Raw genomic sequence first — 18832 nt, forward strand, 5'->3', positions numbered from 1 at the left:
AAACACCATAAAAGTAGTCCATATGTCTTCTATGCTATATTTCAGATCTTCAGAAGGCAAATTTAAGTCATTATTTGCTGGAAATCCTCAGTTGCAGCTCTCAAATTGTATTCTCCATCCTACATTTTCAAACTGGCACGTCACGTTCAGTAACGACAAAACAAATAAAAAATAAAAAAAAAGTATTTTTCTCACTCTTTTTAGGTCCAAAGAACTAATTTTTTTTTTCTCCTTTATCTTTGAATTTAGAAATTGCTGTAACACTTTTATTGACAGCTGTTGCTGGGTATGTCATGAGACACATATAACACAATATTATTTTTAATGATCTTTATTGTGCAAGTATGGTATACACACAATAAGCAGCACCAGAACACACTGGAGAGGGAATATTTTTTAAAACAGAGCATGATTTCATTTCAATGACTTCATTTCAGGCAGTAAACATACACACTCACACTTACTGTACACAAACACAAGATAAGGCCACTTCCGAAAAAGTTGGACTGTATGTTTCAAATACGACAGCGGCACAACATTTGTTAAGACACCCCTGCTGGTTTGCTGGTCCTAACTGCTTGTCCTAGCCTAGTCAAGCTGGTCTTTAGCTGGTCTCACAACCTTTCTAAAACCAGCCACGAGACCAGATGAAAACCAGCACAACAACTTCTGTTTTAAGCTGGGGTTTTTTTTTGGGGGGGGGGGCGTTTCCAGCAGGGAAATTACACTTATCAACTATATTCTGCTTGACTAATGTATAACACATGAGACTGAATCAATATAAAACATGTAAGTTAATACTTTGTCCACCCAGAGACACTGTGCTGTGTATACCCAGTGAGGCTGGATGAATGGAAATCTCTCATTTTCCGTCCTTTTTGTTTGAACACTCTCCTCTGCTGCACAGTATTAGTAAACAATGCTCTCCTCTGCTCTTTCTCTCTCTCTCTTTTTTCCTTTACTGTGCCAGCGAGGCCTCTGTTTCCCCCCCAGTCGTCACTAGTTGTATGAGGCTGCCTGAGGCTGGCCGCTCTGACCCAGTGGCCCAGCTGTAGAAGGTTCTGGAACAGAGAGAATGAGAGACAGGTGTAAAATGGTGGTGAGGGATGGAGAGAGAGAGTGAGATAATGAGAACAGAGAGGGGAAAAAAAGGGAGGAATAGAAAAAGAGAGAGAAAATGAGTTATGCAAAGGATGGGAAAAAGATAGACGTGTTTAACAGAACAAGTCTTGTCGACTCTGGAACATTCTTGAGAAACAGTAGCAGTATTAGACATGGTACCATCTCTGTTTGTCTCTTGTACACTGTAAAAAGAAAAATGTGCATTCATGCCTTATGTAGTGCTTGATGAGCAGTTTTCACTGATGTATTTATTGTTTAAGTGTTTAAGTATTTCTAATTGAAACGGGAAGTTGGAACTGGAGATATTGAGGGGCTAGAGAGAATCTGATTGGACAAAATGAGTGCAGTGTGAGTCATAAAATTTTTTGGTCCAAAATAGAGAGACTTCAAAGCTAAAGGCAGTCGCACACTGGACGAGAAGCGCCACGCCGCGTCACTTCACGACTAGGACACGGCACAGGTATGAAACACGGGGCACGTCGATGCGGTTCAGGTTGCAGATAGTACACAAATGTTACCATGGTTTTTCCCTTGTTCAAGAATGAAGAACGCTAAAGTAAATAATCTGTGTCCTTTGATTATGATTTGGGTTGAACTTAATGGAAAATATGCGAGTTGCTCTCCGTGACACGGCAGAAATTTGAGCAGCCTCTGGAGTCGTAGCTGTGCACCGCCGACAGACGCCGAGTGGCGGCGGCGGTGTACGTACCTTAATTGAAAACAGTTGTTTCGAATTTTAGAATGCTCCATGTCGTCTGCCAGATGTGTCCGGTGTGCGACCCCCTTAACTGACATTGACTAAAATAGACTAAAAGCCACAAAATTTTGATTTTAATGGGTTCTTTAAAGGAATGTTTCAGGTTCAATACAAGTTAAGCTCAATCAACAGCATTTGTGGCATAATGTAAAAAACTATAATAATTTCAACTCATGCCTTATTTATTTAAAAAAAAAAAAAGCACAAACTGCGATTAAAGTAAGGCACTTACAAAGTGAATGGGGCCAGTCAATAAATGCTAAAATACACATTATTTCAAAAGCATAGCCACAAGATGTTAGTGTTTTTCTTGACTATTAGAGTATTAATATTGCTAACTTACTAACTATCTGTGTAAAGTTATATCCAATATTACCACTTTGTCGCAATGTAAACCCTGTAATCCATTTCATTACACTAAAATCATGTATAGAACAGAATTTTTAACACACTATAAAATCATGTTAACAAATAATGATTACGTCTCGTGGCTATACATGTGGCTACATTTATGGACTGGCTCCATTCACTTCCATTGTAAGTGCCTCACTCCATTGTGATTTTTTATTTTTTTATAATTGAGGGACATGTTGAAATAAAATTTTTTTTTGTGACAATCAACATTATGCTGCTACAAATGCTGTTGATTGAGCTGAACTTGTATTTAACCCAGTATATTCCTTTAAAGACCTTATTAAAATCAAAGATTTGTTGGTTTTAGCTCATGAAACATAGCACTGAAACCATCTATATGCTTGAAATATATTAAAATAATATATTTTAATAATATTTTCATTCATATTAAATCAGATACTAAATAATACTATAATACTTAATAATATACTAAAATTATTAATTTGACTAAATAATAAGTAAGGAATAACTGACGACAGACCGTTGAATTGTTTAAAAATAAAGCGTTGTGACCGTTGCACCTCTGGTGTGCATTATTTTTAAACAATTCAACGGTCTGTCGTCAGTTATTCTGCTTATACCACGGTTACCATACCTTAAGACATCGTTCAGGGTTTTATCTCACGACATTTTCTGGTTTTCGTCCCAAAAACGCTCTTGTGAGTGGAACTACTTTCTTCCACCACATATTCAGCATCTTGCTTTAATAAAGTCGGAGCCTTCGTTGCTAATTCAAAAACGTCACATTAGAACTAGCAACGGAGGCTTGTGCTGCTTTACTCCAGGACTTACTGAAGTAACAAGTTAGTGCGTTTGTGCGTGTGTGAGAGTTTGCATTTGAGGGATCGAAAGAGAGAAACTCAGAAAATGAGAGAGAGATCGCTTCTGGGATTACCTTTTTTGTTGCAGTCTGGGATTACCTTTTTTGTTGCAGCTCTCGTCAGAAGTAACATTGCTTCAAAATTGGCATATTCCCATTATAAACCGTAACAATTTTTTCATCCCCACTGAGATGCAGGAGTGCTGATATGACGACTCTCACGAGTATGTTTGGGCCTTACGTGTATAATGTGTGTCCACGAGTGTAGGAGTGTGTGTGTGTGTGTGTGTGAGAGGGGGAGTGCGAGGGTTTTTACCACAGATATCTCAGATCATATAGAACTGTTGTATTGATCAAGTGTATCTTGTTCTGATACAGCTCAAGCCTTCATTGCTAATTCGAAAACGTCATGTTAGAACCAGCAACGAAGGATGCGCTGCTTCTCTCTCTCTCTCTCTGTGTGTGTGTGTGTGTAAGTGAAACGGGGGGCAGTGCTTTCCACTACAGCTATGTGAGGCTGATAAGGGTGAAATATATTGAAACATTAAAAGTTATTCGGATAATATAAATTGTTGTATTGATCAAGTCGTGGGGGTGCTGCTCTATTTGTCGGTTGCGACTGGAGTCTCAGTGTGCGCATGTAAGTGCGGGGGAGACGAGGGAGCACAAGGTCTCTTTTTAACCGAAATTGAAATATATGTTAGATATTTTAGACGTTGTTTGACGTTCTTAACCGATTTACTTTAACCAATGACTTTGTTTTAATTGGTTATTTTGTTTTGGTAGACTGTAGGGCTCTTTGAAATAACTGAAATAATTTGGCAAAGTGATATGGAACCGTTATGCGGCCAAGACCTGGAACTACTTTATAGCCATGCATTTACTCGAAAAATAATTGTACACCTTAGAATGTCCGTGAACCAATCAGAATCAAGCATTCAACAGACCGGTGGTATAATATCAATTAATTTACAGTATATTTTACCACACAAAGCACATTTTTAGGTTATCTGACCGTTTAATTTACAGTGTACACTGAATTGAGAGGCTACACATTAATTACCCCTAACAAACAGACTATTTATACTCCTCCATCTCTCATGTGTTTCTCTAATCCACCTGGGTTTGCTTCAGCTCTTCTGGGATTATGGAGTTGCATGAAATCCTCATCCTAATCTGTGCAGACTGGCAGGAGAGATTTGGCCACATTGGTGACAGAGATATACTGGAAAAGTACAATTACTCTATCTCTAAACCTCAAAACCAAATGATTTCTAATTATTATTTAGAGTAATAATAAGCATGTGATAGGTAGAGGTATTTTATTTACTCTAATCATTTGCTATATTTCTGAGTATACACTGTTAGTTCCGCTCCTCTAATTTGACTGGTTAAGTGGCATTCCAAGTGAGCTCACACCAGATGCTTGTAGCTTTTTGGTTAAAATGATCAAATCAAATGTAGCATTTGAGGAAGGTTTTGAAGATCTAGATTTAAAACATTTCTAATGAGAGGGAGTTTGGGATGGTAATCTTCTTTTGATGACATACAAACTACAAATTTCATTAAAATAGTACATAACAAATTGTTTTGATATAATAATGTCTATGTCATAATATTCAGATCATCCCCGAATGACATACAGCAGAAATCAGCTCTTTTGAGAAGGACACCATTGCCCTCTACTGGTGACAAGTGGCCACTTTATGCTTTATCTAATTGATAAGGCTTCTTTCCATTTTCCAAACAGGTCCAATCTGCCAATTATTGTATCATCAGTAGACATAATGAAATTTGGGTGGATCTGAGAAATGTGTACTCACCCTGCGATATATTCCAGAGGTGTCCAGCTCCCAAAATCTGCATCAGGCATGAATTTCCTGTTCATTGGTGTATCCAAGGTAACCCTGGAGGAAGATGACATAATGTTGCTATCTTGGTGGGAGATGAATGCATGGAACAGAGCCTGAAGCCATAGTTTACAGAATAGCCTGCCCTTTTGAAAACACACACCAGATATGTTAAGCTAATGCAAACAGACAGCATTCAAACGTGTGCAATGCAGGTTACTAAGAATACAAATGACTGCAGAAACTCATGCACCGCACTGGTTAAAACAAAGAGCATTCATATTTAATGTATAAAGTAAAATATGTACAATATTAGAAAAAATGCATATAAAGTGTCTCAGATTCTCATAAAACACAACCCAATGTGGATTAGTCTTTTGAAATACTTAAGCTTCAATGTTCAAGAAACCTTTCTGAAAACAGTCCATGTTCATGCAATTCCGTTTGGTGACGCAAGTGGCACAGAAATTACACACTTCACCTTGAAGCAGCACTCTAATGTACAGTCAAGCTACAACCACTTCTGAATACATTTGTAATGGACCTCTACTTGCACTTTGCTAATGTTTTAATTTTTGGCAACATTTAATGATTGACAAATTCTCTTACGGAAGGATGGCCACAGCTACAGCTCCAGACGGAAGACCACTGTCTTCACCAGCCAGACTCTTGCACAACTGATGGACCGCCGCCTTGGCCATGCCATACCCAACCATGCCTACAGCCAGAGAGAAACAGAGAAAATGAGAGATGGAGAGTTAATGAGTGAATGGAGAGCAGAACTGTCTTCATACAGCGAGTGCTACAGATGCAGCAATCGCTCCTTAAACCAGACGATGGGACACAACACATCCACACACAGCTCTTGAGAGCATGCCAATGACACAATTGGCCTAACAATGTCTCACAGGTACAGCTGTTGCTTTGAGGTTAGGTCAATAATCATTTGGTGTGATGCCAGAGAATAAAACGGATTTTGCAATACAAAATAAGCATATTCAATTTGTTCCATTCTATGTAGTGAGAGTACAGTATATTTTATTCTACTATATCTGGAAAAGGGAAATGGCAGTGTATTTAAAGGGGTCATATCATGAGGAATTTCATTTTCCTTGATCTTTTGAGATAAGAGATTGATGTACTATAAAAATGTATTGTAATGTTTGTTTAAAGCATGCTTTTGCTGCCACCTCACCCTCTCTAGATGTTTGTTGGCTTAGCATCTGGAATCAATAACCAGCCATTTTTGTTTTTTCAATCAGGAGAATTTTTCTCCACCCCAAAATGAAAGACAGCTATTCCAAAAAACCACAGAGCCAACTGGAAAGAGAGGTGGAGAAGCTCTATATTTTTCTTGTCTTTGTTCTCTAAAACAAGGGCATTCAGTGTTTTCTGGTTTCAGTGGTACTGAACAACCTCTCACGTTTGACACTGAGTGACCAGTGAGGGTCAGAGTGTGATTTCAATTGCCTTTTAAGGAGTAAATTGTTAAGGTTGTACAAAGTTATCTTTAACAATGCTATCAAAGTGGATAGCAGGCACAACAATGTCGCTACAACATGGGCCGCCATCTTGATTGTTTTGGGTTGAATGGATCACATTACAACAAATATGTCATCGTTTTTAGATACCTCAGTTTTTCCTCTCCACACTACAATGCAAAGACAGCATTTTCAAATGTATCTACTTAGGAGAGCATTTGAAAAGCTCAGTTATCACTGGACAAAAACGCCATCTCAGTGTGGACGGAAAGCCAAAACTAGCGAAATTAATGCGTATTCAAACGAAAACGTATTAGTGTGGATGTAGCCTAAAATTGAATAAGATAATATGATTGTAACAATCTACTTTGCAAGTTCAACTAAATAAATTAAAGGTTCAACTAAGTCAGAAACAACATAACTTTGATTCAAGTACTAATACCAGTTTCATCATTGCCTAAACTACTTTAATAAGGTATTTAGTTGGCTACTTAAAGGTGCACTAAGTAATATTTTGTTTATTTTTCACTGGCCAATAAGACGGTCATCTTGGACTTCATAATGACACCTACTGGTGTGGATAAAGCATCAAGCAAAAGCAACTGTTTTCAGTAATCGATGCTATTGTAGAAATGCGCTAATCGCAGTCAGCCATGATTCATTTATTCCACAAGCAAAAGTGTCCCATAACACGGACATTACACAAATAAAAGTAGTAGTATCCGTCTGTTCATGTGATCTCAACATGTCGACCCCCAGATAGCTTTTTTTAGGCTATAATTTATTTATTTGAGCTTGTGGTGTTAGTAGCACATGATTCTGATCTGGTTTGGTTGTAAGTCTTGACAGGTCAGCAGAAATGTTTACCTTTAACTGTTCCTTTCTCTTAAACACAATACATCAAACATTCCAACTAGTGGTTCCCTTCATATCATTTCAAAGCAATGTTCCTTGCTTCAGGGCATTTCCTGTCTAAATCAGTTCTGTGTAGGTAAGGAACACAAACTCCTTAACACAGTCCACATGTGCTCCCCTCTCCAAAAAACATGCTGACTCATTCCCCTCCCTAGCCTCTCAGCCAATCAAAGCAGCAGTTTCAGGGCTGCTGATGTGGGGGGTTTTGAATAGGCTGGAGGCCGCCTCTGTTGCGTGCATTATTATGTACTGGCACTAATGAAATTACATAAATTTAACATTTCAAGTCAGGGCTAAAAAAGGTTTGGGAGGAAAGGCAATTGGAGAAACTAATGAAGTACAAAGAAGTGACAGCCAGACTTTCAATGGTGTTGAAAAAAAAAGCCTTGAATGCCATTACTGATTTTTTGTCAAAGGAAAAATTTCAAACTGAAGAGTTTTTCTTGCATAAAATAAATTATTCAGCTACTCTTGGGTATAAATGTACTTCCACAAAATAAACAACAAATTATGAAGTGTCCTCTGGTAAACGTACACTGAAATCGCATTTAGAAGACATTTGGCATTGACAAGAATACCTTGTAAAGCTCAATATTTTGTTGCTCAATATAGTAATAATGAATGCTTTGTCCAGTAGACGACATGATATCTCAGGACTATAAGGTCAGATGCTCCTACTGTACCTGGAGTGCCATCCAGTGAGGCCTTTGCTCCAGAGAGGGTCAGCAAACCTCCTGGTTTCAGATGCAGAGATGCAAGATGACTGGAAATGGTGGAGGTCCAGACACTCTGTTTCCACATCATATCAGAATTCTTATATAAGTCTAAAGAGAGAAAGACAGAGAGAGAGAGAGAGAGAGAGGGTTGACATCACCCTGGCAAAACAAATACAATTATAAAATTATCGAACTCATATACACCGATCAGCCACAACATTAAAACCACCTGACTAATATTGTGTAGGTCCCCCTCGTGCCGCCAAAACAGCGCCAACCCGCATATCAGAATGGCATACTGAGATGATATTCTTCTCACTACAACTGTAAAGAGTGGTTATCTGAGTTACCGTAGACTTTGTCAGTTCGAACCAGTCTGGCCATTCTCTGTTGACCTCTCTCATCAACAAAGCATTTCTGTCCACAGAACTGCTGCTCATTGGATTTTTTTTGTTTTTGGCACCATTCTGAGTAAATTCTAGAGACTGTTGTGTGTGAAAATCCCAGGAGATCAGCAGTTACAGAAATGCTCAAACCAGCCCATCTGGCACCAACAATCATGCCATGCTCCAAATCACTGAGATCACATTTTTTCCACATTCTGATGGTTGATGTGAACTTTAACTGAAGCTCATGACCTGTATCCAAATGATTTTATGCACTGCATTGCTGCCACACAATTGGCTGATTAGATTATCTCATGGGTGATTGTTGGTGCCAGATGCGGGTTGGCGCTGTTTTGGCGGCACGAGGGGAACCTACACAATATTAGGCAGGTGGTTTTATTGTTGTGGCTAATCGGTGTATTCTACATCAGTGATTCTCAACTGATTTTGCTTCAGTCCATGACCCTATTAGAACAGACTTGCAACCCATTTTTGGGTCTTGACGCAACAGTTGAGAACCACTCGTCTATATGTTCAACTATAAAGGATTCTGAGAACGTAACCCCCTCCCGAGTATGTAATAGACATGTAAGTCTCACTGAATAGAGTGTTTATGTGTCTTTACCTGGTTCCTGTGAGATCTGATTTGTCAAATAAGGTGCACTGACCTTTTGAGCTGCAATTTCCTCCAGCCCAACCTCCAGCCACACAAATGATGGCATCTACCTTGTGTTCCCCCAGTAACGTGGCTACATCTGATGTCACCTGCATCAAATCACATCACTGATAAGATACTACTCGACTTGGGTCTGGTTCAACAGTAATTTGTTACAATTTAGTTGAAACAGCAGTGTAAAATGTAAAGTCCTCTGACATACATGAAGTTGCATAGAGTATATGATTTTATAAGTGTTACATATAAAGATAAGAACAGTGTCCTATACAACCATGGCTGGGTCTGGGGGGGGGGGTGGGGGGGGTGGGGGTTCGGGGATTGTGCGCCCCGAAACTTCTGATGCCCTCCGGACCAATGCTGAAACATGATTGGGGGAAGAATCCAAGTGAAATTATTAGGGAGGAGCACCCCCCAGACAAAGAGCTGCCCACCCTAAAATCAAAATGCCCCCCCAAAGAACACATCCTAGTACCGCCCCTGACTTAGACTATTATGAATAGTGTCTGAAGTCAATAGCAAACGCAATAATCAGAAAAGATAGGTTGTCAAGGACACTGGGGATGTTATAGCAAGGCAGGAAATTACTGTCACAGTGTTAATGGAAAGTAAACTGCGTTTCGCTGACAGCATGACAGACACCTTAATAATAAGCCCCTTGTGTTGGCAGACACACGGAGGTTTATGTCAGGTCATTATCTCCACCCACCTGTGCAGCTTGATCGGTGAATGACTCGCAGAGCTTCACCAGGACGTTTGCGTTCGCTTCTACGTTCGCTCCGATGTCAATACTAGCAACCCACTTTAACATAATAGAAAAACGCTATAAATACATTTAAATAATGTTTGCAATGCATATAATTGAAAATAGTTGGTCAAAGGCATAATAATGCAAAAACAAAGTCCCAGTTTGTTTGAGTCGATTCAACAGGTGTCATTTTGAGCCGAGTCACACTCACATAGTGACTCGGCTCCATTACAATAAAAATGAAGAATCAGTTTGACTCACCCAGCCTTTCGACTTAAAATAATTCACACAGGCCGACCCGAGAGCCCCCTTTCCTCCGTAAACAAGGACACGGTTCGCCGCTGCCATAGCTTTTTTCCGCTTTGAAACGCTTCAGCAAAGATGATGAGTATCCTCTCACTCATCAGAAAGAGAGAGAGAGAGAGAGAGAGAGAGAGAGAGAGAGAGAGAGAGAGAGAGAGAGAGAGAGAGAGGGTGGGATACACACGTGCTTGTGTAGCGGTTAATGATTGGTTCAAACGGGTTTTCCGCCCTTAACTACACAGAGGAAGAAGTTGGAACCACAGTAATTTAAAACCATCCTTAGAATTAGGTCATCATAATCGTAATTAGCAATTATAATAACTTAAAAGTAAATAGCGTAAAATGATTGTGTTGATTAACTTTCCCCTCACTTTTTGGACCAAATAAATAAACATTTCCTGTACGGTAAATTCAGAACTTAAAGTACAAAACAGTTGAATTATTATAATTTGTACTGTATTTGAAATGCTACAATATCCACAAAATTGACAAGGGCAGCATTATTGCCCTTTATACATGTAGATAGTCAAGTACAAAGTTTTCCCGTCTCTTTTGCCAAGTCATAGTGATATGACTTCAGCATGCCTCGTTGAAGCCTAGAAGTAGAGGAATAAAAAATGAATAAAAACACATACAAATTTCATATGAAGACACACTGAAAAAAATGCTTTGAATTTACATGGTATAACTGTATACATCGGTTCCACATGAATCAATTAAGTTAGATCAACATATTTTTTTCCTCTTGGTTTAGCTCATTAATTCTATGTCAGAAAACATTACTTGTTCACATAATATCAACATAATGGAATAGAGTTATTTTTAAATTACCCAAGTGAGTAGCGAGTGAGTAACAAGTTATTTGTGTCCGTAACGTGATTCATTTCCTCAGTTTTACATAATATTTTACACAGTCACATTACTTGTAAAATTTTGCTAGTTACAGTGTCAGAAATTAACTTTTACCTTAAGAGGCAATATTTGCCCCCCTGGATGTGATTTTCAGGGGCATTGTTTACCTTTATGAGGGCAATTTTGTTTCCAACCATATAAAACAAACTGTGTCTCATCTGTTTATATCAAATACTTCAGTTTAATCAATTAATTAATACAAAATGTTGAACTTCAGAATTTATTAGGCCTAACTCTTACCCTTAAAATGAAATCAATATCCACTATGCCATAATATATATAACTATAGTGTGACCAGATTTTTTAAGTCACAAACCGGGACACCTACTTACGATGTAAAAAGTGCAGTGTAGCTGTATGAAAGTGACATTGTCTGATTTACCTCCGTGTTCGTGGGGAAATTAACATTTACAGTGACAACAAAAACACCTCGTTTACATTTTCACGTGTTGCACGAAGAAATGGATCAGCTTCTTTCAGCTCGTTGTTGATAACTAATTTTTATTGGTGCATTATTGGAGCGCTAAGCGCACAATGTCATCGCCATGGTAACCAGATACATTTCAGCTGATTTACTTAAAGACCAGAACAAAAGTATTGTCTAACCATGTGCGACGCATCGAAATTGCTTCTCTTCTCTGCAAACGATACCAGATACGATAGCAAGAAGGACAATGAGGATATTTAATTTAGGAAGAAGAAAATCAGTGAGCCTACCAACAGAAACCGGGACATAATTACATGTTTTAGAGAATTGTCAAGACAATGGAACACCTCTTAAAACCGAGACTGTCCCAGGTAAACCGGGATGTCTGGTCACCCTATAGGACTATCCACAGTTTTCCTGAGCAACCACTGGGTGGCGCCATGATGATTCTAATTGCCTGTTTTCTATTTCTTGTCTCCAGGCGCCGAGTAAGACTGTCAAAACGAGCGATCCAGAGAAGAACAACAACCGTGTTACTTGGAGTAAAAATGAATTTCAGGCTCAACTTGTGCAGTTGTTGGCTATCATAACAACTCAGAATAATTAATAATATCAATGTAACTAACCTCGGACCATCACTTCATGTCATCTACACACTCGGGTGAGGCATTGTCAATAAAAAAATGCTCATCTCAACTCTGTGAAGTATCGGCATGTTTTTTGACAATATTTGCAAATGTAAATAATACCTTAAATGTAACATTACCCACTAAGAATATATGCCGATGTGAGTGTAAAACACTGGAGACTGGAAATTAAAAAACAGTCAAATTGTGGATCACTTCCGCGTTCAGGAAAAAGGTGGATAATAATATATTAAGCACTGTATCAGACGTTTCAGTTTAAAACAAAATAATTCTTTAGGGGCATTTTTGTTACTTTTTGTGGCATTTAATTTATGACCATTGCTAGTTAGCTAACTTTTAGCTAACAATAGTACACATTAGCATACTAAATGCTAAGTAGTAATTGTTCCTTGCATAAAGTAACATACAGATTGTTGTCTGAGTACCCATCCTCAAATCAAAAGCTCCACTCTTCACCACAGTGGATACCCAGCGTAACAGAATCAGTTCTAAATCCCAAAATAACAACATTTCTCACGTTGTTTAAAAATGCATACATTAAAATAACACTTGATTTCAACATTTTTACTCTCCGCATCAAGACTCATGCAAAGCATGCTGGGAACTACAAATCCCCTGCCCAAGTCCCCTTGCCCATGTTGTTGAACATACTTCATTGGTTCACATTCATCCTACATAATATAATCTAATAGAGTGCACATTTTAGAGAATCACATTAATCGAAAGCAAAGAAAAAAGTTTAGAAGAGAAACACCATTTTGTTGTGTAAATCACAAATAATATGATTTAGCAAATCAGACAACCTGCATTTTCCTGTTTTTTTCAGTGAGACAGTTTCCTCCCTATAATCCACATTACATGCTGAATAACAGCCCAGTGACCCCACTGCTATCACAGTCATTCCAGGATCTATACAGTTTTCCAATTAGTTATTTGCAATTAGCTTTTTGTTTTGTTTTTGTTTTTGTTTTGAAAACAGTAAAGAATCTGTGTGACCTATCAAACATGCACAAATGCACACAAACAAAAACACTATGTATGTAAATTATGTGTGTGGTAATTATGGTAAGTATTGGAAGAGCAAGGCTAAGGACGGTGATGAAGAAAAGCATGCTGTTAATGGTATGTATTGCAATAATTAGACATTGTTACTAGTTACATGGAAGAGTTACAAATGTGGTCATGTAAAGGTACATAGCATTTTCTTTACTTCTTTGTTTTCTTTGTTTAACCTTCTGATATGAGGTTAGCCCAACACAAATTTCCATTTCTTTTATCATTAAACAATTATCCTTTTATCAAAGAGACACCATCTGCCCCTTCACTTACATTTCTTATGTGTCCATTTTTACCACAAGAGAGCAGCATACACTTGTGAAGAACCAGAGATGAGAAAGCTGCAAGCCAAAAGCACTTCCAATGTGCTGCTGAAAGAATCTTTGGAATGATAAGAAGCCAACTAATCACTCGGTTAAATTTATAAGGCAACAGGCATGCTTTTGATATTTTGACCGTATAATTCACTTTTTAAACATTTTTATTCTAGTTATTGCATAGTATGCAAAGCAACACTGAAAGTCACTGCTATAGCAACAGAGCTTCTGTGAGACACAAGTTCTTGGCCAACATGTTTTGCAACTGATTTTTTATTTATTTACATGACTTATTTTTGTGCAATTTGAATTAGGTCTGGCTTACAGTAAGAAGACCAAGTTTTGCCCAGCAAATGCTGTAAACAAGAAAAATGTCACTTATTTTAATTTGACAAAACCATTTAAAATGCAATATTTAGGCATTACAAAAAGGCATTGTTATTATATGTTGAGAGCTATCAGCAAGTGTTAAACTGAAAGATCTACCAATTCAGATTTTTAGTCACTTTATTGATAGGGACAGAGAGATAGCAGACAGGGGAATGAGATCAGTAAATGGCACCAGCTAGACTCAGCCTCATGTCTTCTGCATAAGCACCATCACATAACATGACAGACTATGTTCAACTAATTGCTAAGCTACAGCTCCGACAACCATTATATACATTTTAAAAGTTACTGTGACAAGTTAATAAACCAAACACTTGGTGCCCGATGTGGTCTTCTGCTGTTGTAGCCCATCCGCCTCAAGGTTGGACGTGTTGTGCATTCTGAGATGCTATTCTGCTCAATACAATTGTACAGAGTGGTTATCTGAGTTACCATAGCCTTTCTGTCAGCTTGAACCAGTCTGGCCATAGAAAATAGTGTTATTGCATCTGTTGCTATAGAATTTTTTTCTTTAAATAATAATAAAAAAGAATAATTGTGAAATGTTATAAAGAAATGTGGTGGGATTGGATCTGCTTGTCTTTGTCAAATCTGTGGCCGTCTTCATTTGTTTTATTGCATTAATGGGCTCATCGCTTGCCGTCATGGCTGATAATAAGATGTCATGGCTGACAGTCATGCCACTATGGGTTATGAAATTTGATGAATTCAATCTACCCAGGACACCCACTAAAATGTCACATGGCAGATTTCTTTTTAAAGACTGTGTGGATGTTTTTTGTTTAATATCCAACACATCAAATCACATATTTGAAATATCTTTTCACAATATATAACTAAATAAATCAGCTCACCAGCATTGCTTTAATTCTACTATTGCCTTGATATGATCCCAAAACATTAATAATTACAGTTACTCATAAATTAATAAGATGCATCGCCTTGGTCACAGTCAATGCATGAATAAGACATAAATGACAAATAGATTTAAATTTTGACAAAAGCAAAGTTTTTTAAAGACAAGAATGTCCACACTTACAAAAAACAGGACAGAGTTCAAACCCTTCATAGTACACACTGTGCAGTGCAATTTTTATCATTCTTATCATTCTTATCTTTTTTCAAGTGAGTAGGATTTAGAAAGAATCTGGCCCCGAGAAATCACTTTCTAGAGATTTACAGTTTATCTCCTCTGAAGCACACTTGTAAAAAGAACTTTTGTGGGTGAAGTAAAAAAATAAATCACATCATGGCAACCATCTCCCTCTTTTTCTATCTTTCTCTTGAACTTTTAATTGACACATAGTGGCTTCGTGCTGTGACATTGGAGCAAAAATGATGGAAGACTCTGTGGACATTTCACCCGGAAACTTGAGCTTACATGTGTCCATACGTTCAACAACACATCCAACTTCAGCCACTGGGGGCAGTGGTTTCGAATTTCGGGAAGCACAGACCGATTTCAGCAGCTGTGCTTTCTGACCTACTGTTTTTGAATTCACAGTGTGATCAGTCTGGCTGATACTAAAGATACTGATATTTTTAAACAATGCAATAAACGTGATCTTGAAGTAAATATTGGCATTCTTTAATTTATCCCTGTAAGATATTCTAATTGGTTCATATCACTCAAATAGACAAAATATGATGTCCTCCTATCTGACATTGCCCATCACACCTCCCTTTATCACATATAGACAGAGTGTTCATTAAATTCATAAGTGTCATGGAACAGGTTGGTTGAATGGGGCCGGGAGTTTGACAGATTTAATGAGTCTGCTGGCAAACGTTGAGATGAAGTAGAGTGTCCTGAGATGAACCTGAGCTGATTCACTCAATGCCCATTGTAACGTATTTTAATGGATATTAAACAAAAAGACATCCACACAGTCTTTAAAAAGAAATCTGCCATGTGACATTTTAGTAGGTGTCTATCTTTCTCTTGAACTTTTAATTGACACATAGTGGCTTCATGCTGTGACATTGGAGCAAAACAGATGGAAGACTCTATGGACATTTCACCTGGAAACTTGAGCTCACACGTGTCCATAGGTTCAACAACACATCCAACTTCAGCCACTGGGGGCAGTGGTTTCGAATTTCGGCAAGCCTAGACTGATTTCAACAGCTGTACTTTCTGACCTACTGTTTTTGAATTCACAGTGCGATCAGTCTGGCTGATACTAAACATTCTGATATTTTTAAACAGTGCAATATACCTGATCTTGAAGTAAATATTGGCATTCTTTAATTTATCCCTGTAAGATTTTCTAATTGGTTTGTATCACTCAAACAGACAAAATATTATGTCCTCCTATCTGACATTGTCCATCACACCTCCCTTTATCACATACAGACAGAGTGTTCATTAAATTCATAAGTGTCATGGAACAGGTTGGTTGAATGGGGCCGGGAGTTTGACAGATTTAATGAGTCTGCTGGCAAACGTTGAGATGAAGCAGAGTGTCCTGAGATGAACCTGAGCTGATTCACTCAATGCCCATTGTAACTCATTTTAATGGGGAATTAAATTAGACCGACAGACAATAGGCACCACAATGGGAGCGGCATTATTTATGATCATCTCATCTCTCACAGAGGAAACCAAATACTGCATGATGTGTAAAAAGTTGGGTGTATAGTCTGTGATCGCTTTGAAAGACAGTATATAGCAAGAATAATGCACGTGACTTGTTGGGGATGGACCAACGTTCAAATACAGGGATCTGTTTAACAGAGTATTTTTCTAACTTCTATAAAACTGAAATTCTTTTTATTTTTTTTAATTTTTATTTTGGGGACTGTCCCCAAGTATCTATGATATTCTGGACCCTACAGTATATTGCTCTGGTCCCTTCAGTTTAAGTCTTTGGCATGTTATGTCTGTGTTACAACCCGTTCACTCTCCCAAGGTGTCAAAAACGCTTGTGCAAGAACCACACTATGACTGCTTCCGAAACCAAAGGTAACTGTCTTGTTGCCCCGCTGCCCTATCAGTCAATGACTCAACAGACAGCATTTGTGTATGAAGGTACCTCCAGAAACTGGTTTTTTGACAGGCTACTGAGGCAGCATAACATCACATTGTTGCTAGGATACCAGCAACTGATTGGCGATTATCAGTTGCTGGTGTCCTCTAAAGATAACGCATCTGCTTCATTCAGTCAACCGAACCACAATGGTCAAATAATCTAGAACAAAATCAAGAGAGTTTTTGCTAGAAAAAGAATCAAATTGGAAAAAGTGAATGAAAATGTACATTTATACACAAATAGGCTATCAACTGCCTCTTCGGCTGCTGTGGATCCACACGCACAGGATTGTGGGATTTCATAGGCAGTGAAGGATATATCTATGCACCCTTCAAAAATCGATCAGATGAAGGTATCTCATTAGACAGGATGTGACACGAACATTGGATTCGGACGTGTTTTGATCCCTTCCTACCACCATATACAGGCTCCAGAGGCAGAATTTTCCTGGTTTCGGACGCAGCCTATATGTAGAACGCCAAAAGTAGCACGTCCGGCAGGTGCATTGTTTTTATCGTATGTTTCCACTAGCGCAGAAAAACTCGGCTCAAAGCTTGCAAAATAGTAAGCAGAAATAGTAAGAGCAGTATGTATTATGCCATTTAGAAATCAGCCCATGACTGTTTTCAGTTCACGATCAATATAATCCTTATAAAATGTGTGATTACAGTCAGGAAGATGCAAACTTTATTTCCAAATACCCAACGTATAAAAACTGTGTTGATTTATTGTGCTTTTTCATTTAGCCACTGTATTGTAACAATGAATGCAAGCAATCTACATTTGTTAAGTCAGTCTGAAGTCTCATATTTGCTCACCCAGCCACAGTATTGTCACAATGTATGTGTGCAGTCATCATTTGTTAATCAAGTCTGTTTGCTATAAATAACTGAATTCAGCAGGATCTGCAGCATTTTCTTCATATGTTGAAGCACTTATGACAGACGTCACTGCTTTTAGCCCACAGTGATTAACTTCCGCCTGGCGTTTTTCGTTCCTGATTTGCATGAAGCATAAAAAAAATTTGACACTCTCAACCGCCCTCAATGCTTTCTCCTTGCTGCTGTCAATCCCACAATCCACCTCGAGAGCATGGCGCTTGACTTCCATAGGAATGAATTGAAAACACTCATGACATGCCAGTGGAAACGTACAGTTAATGAGAAACCTTTTGTCTCAACAGAGGGCATTGTGATTTTATTATTGTCAAATTAAATTTTGGGGTACAATTTTGTCATCGTGACATGATATGTTGGTATATGATTTTTATTTCATTGGAACTCAGAAACATTTATTCACAGTGGTTTCTGTTTAAACAGCAACATTTATTAGTTTGCAGTTCTTAATGTTTAATCAATTGTTTTCTGTACACATTCCGCTCTACTGAAGTGACCTGTTTAATATCGATTTGATTGTATAATGTCAGTACCCTAAAAGGTAAGAATAATAAACAGATGGTGGTTAAACACATGCAATATAATCCGAAGACTGACAGTGATGCCTCACTTATGCCGAGTTTACACTACACAATTTTAGCCCTGATTTTCCTCTTGCCGACAGTTAATGGAGATCACCGACAAAAGCCTGAAATCAGAGGCAAATCGGTGCTCGCACCCTTGAGTGATGATCGCTAAGTGTGAATTTTCAAAGACGCGATCTGATAGATGCGCCGATGCGTCGCAGATGCCCGAGAGATATTTAGCAGGTTAAATATCTAGAACTGTCAGCGACTCCAAGTCCTGCAGTGTGAAATGTGTTTTGATGTGTCATCCGCAGCAGCTCCCTGAACCCAGTCTTATCATGCATCTATTTGTATGGTGAGCACAATAATACAGTTTCTATCAGAATAAATTGGCTTAAATAGAG

General features: G+C 38.2%; 1 protein-coding gene across 1 annotated transcript; it reads right to left on the reverse strand.

Moving 5' to 3' along the window:
* Window positions 1-315: 315 nt before the first annotated feature.
* LOC127413054 (dihydropteridine reductase-like) lies at window positions 316-10283 on the reverse strand. The gene is made up of 7 exons (XM_051649887.1): window positions 10144-10283; window positions 9844-9936; window positions 9130-9226; window positions 8043-8183; window positions 5573-5681; window positions 4937-5020; window positions 316-1061 (listed from the first exon to the last, which is right to left on the reverse strand). The coding sequence occupies exons 1-7, from the start codon at window positions 10228-10230 to the stop codon at window positions 959-961; spliced, it is 714 nt and encodes a 237-aa protein (XP_051505847.1). The 5' UTR covers window positions 10231-10283; the 3' UTR covers window positions 316-958.
* Between the last annotated feature and the right edge of the window lie 8549 nt (window positions 10284-18832).

Source organism: Myxocyprinus asiaticus, chromosome 22, assembly GCF_019703515.2.
Source record: "Myxocyprinus asiaticus isolate MX2 ecotype Aquarium Trade chromosome 22, UBuf_Myxa_2, whole genome shotgun sequence".
Classification (NCBI taxonomy): domain Eukaryota; kingdom Metazoa; phylum Chordata; class Actinopteri; order Cypriniformes; family Catostomidae; genus Myxocyprinus; species Myxocyprinus asiaticus.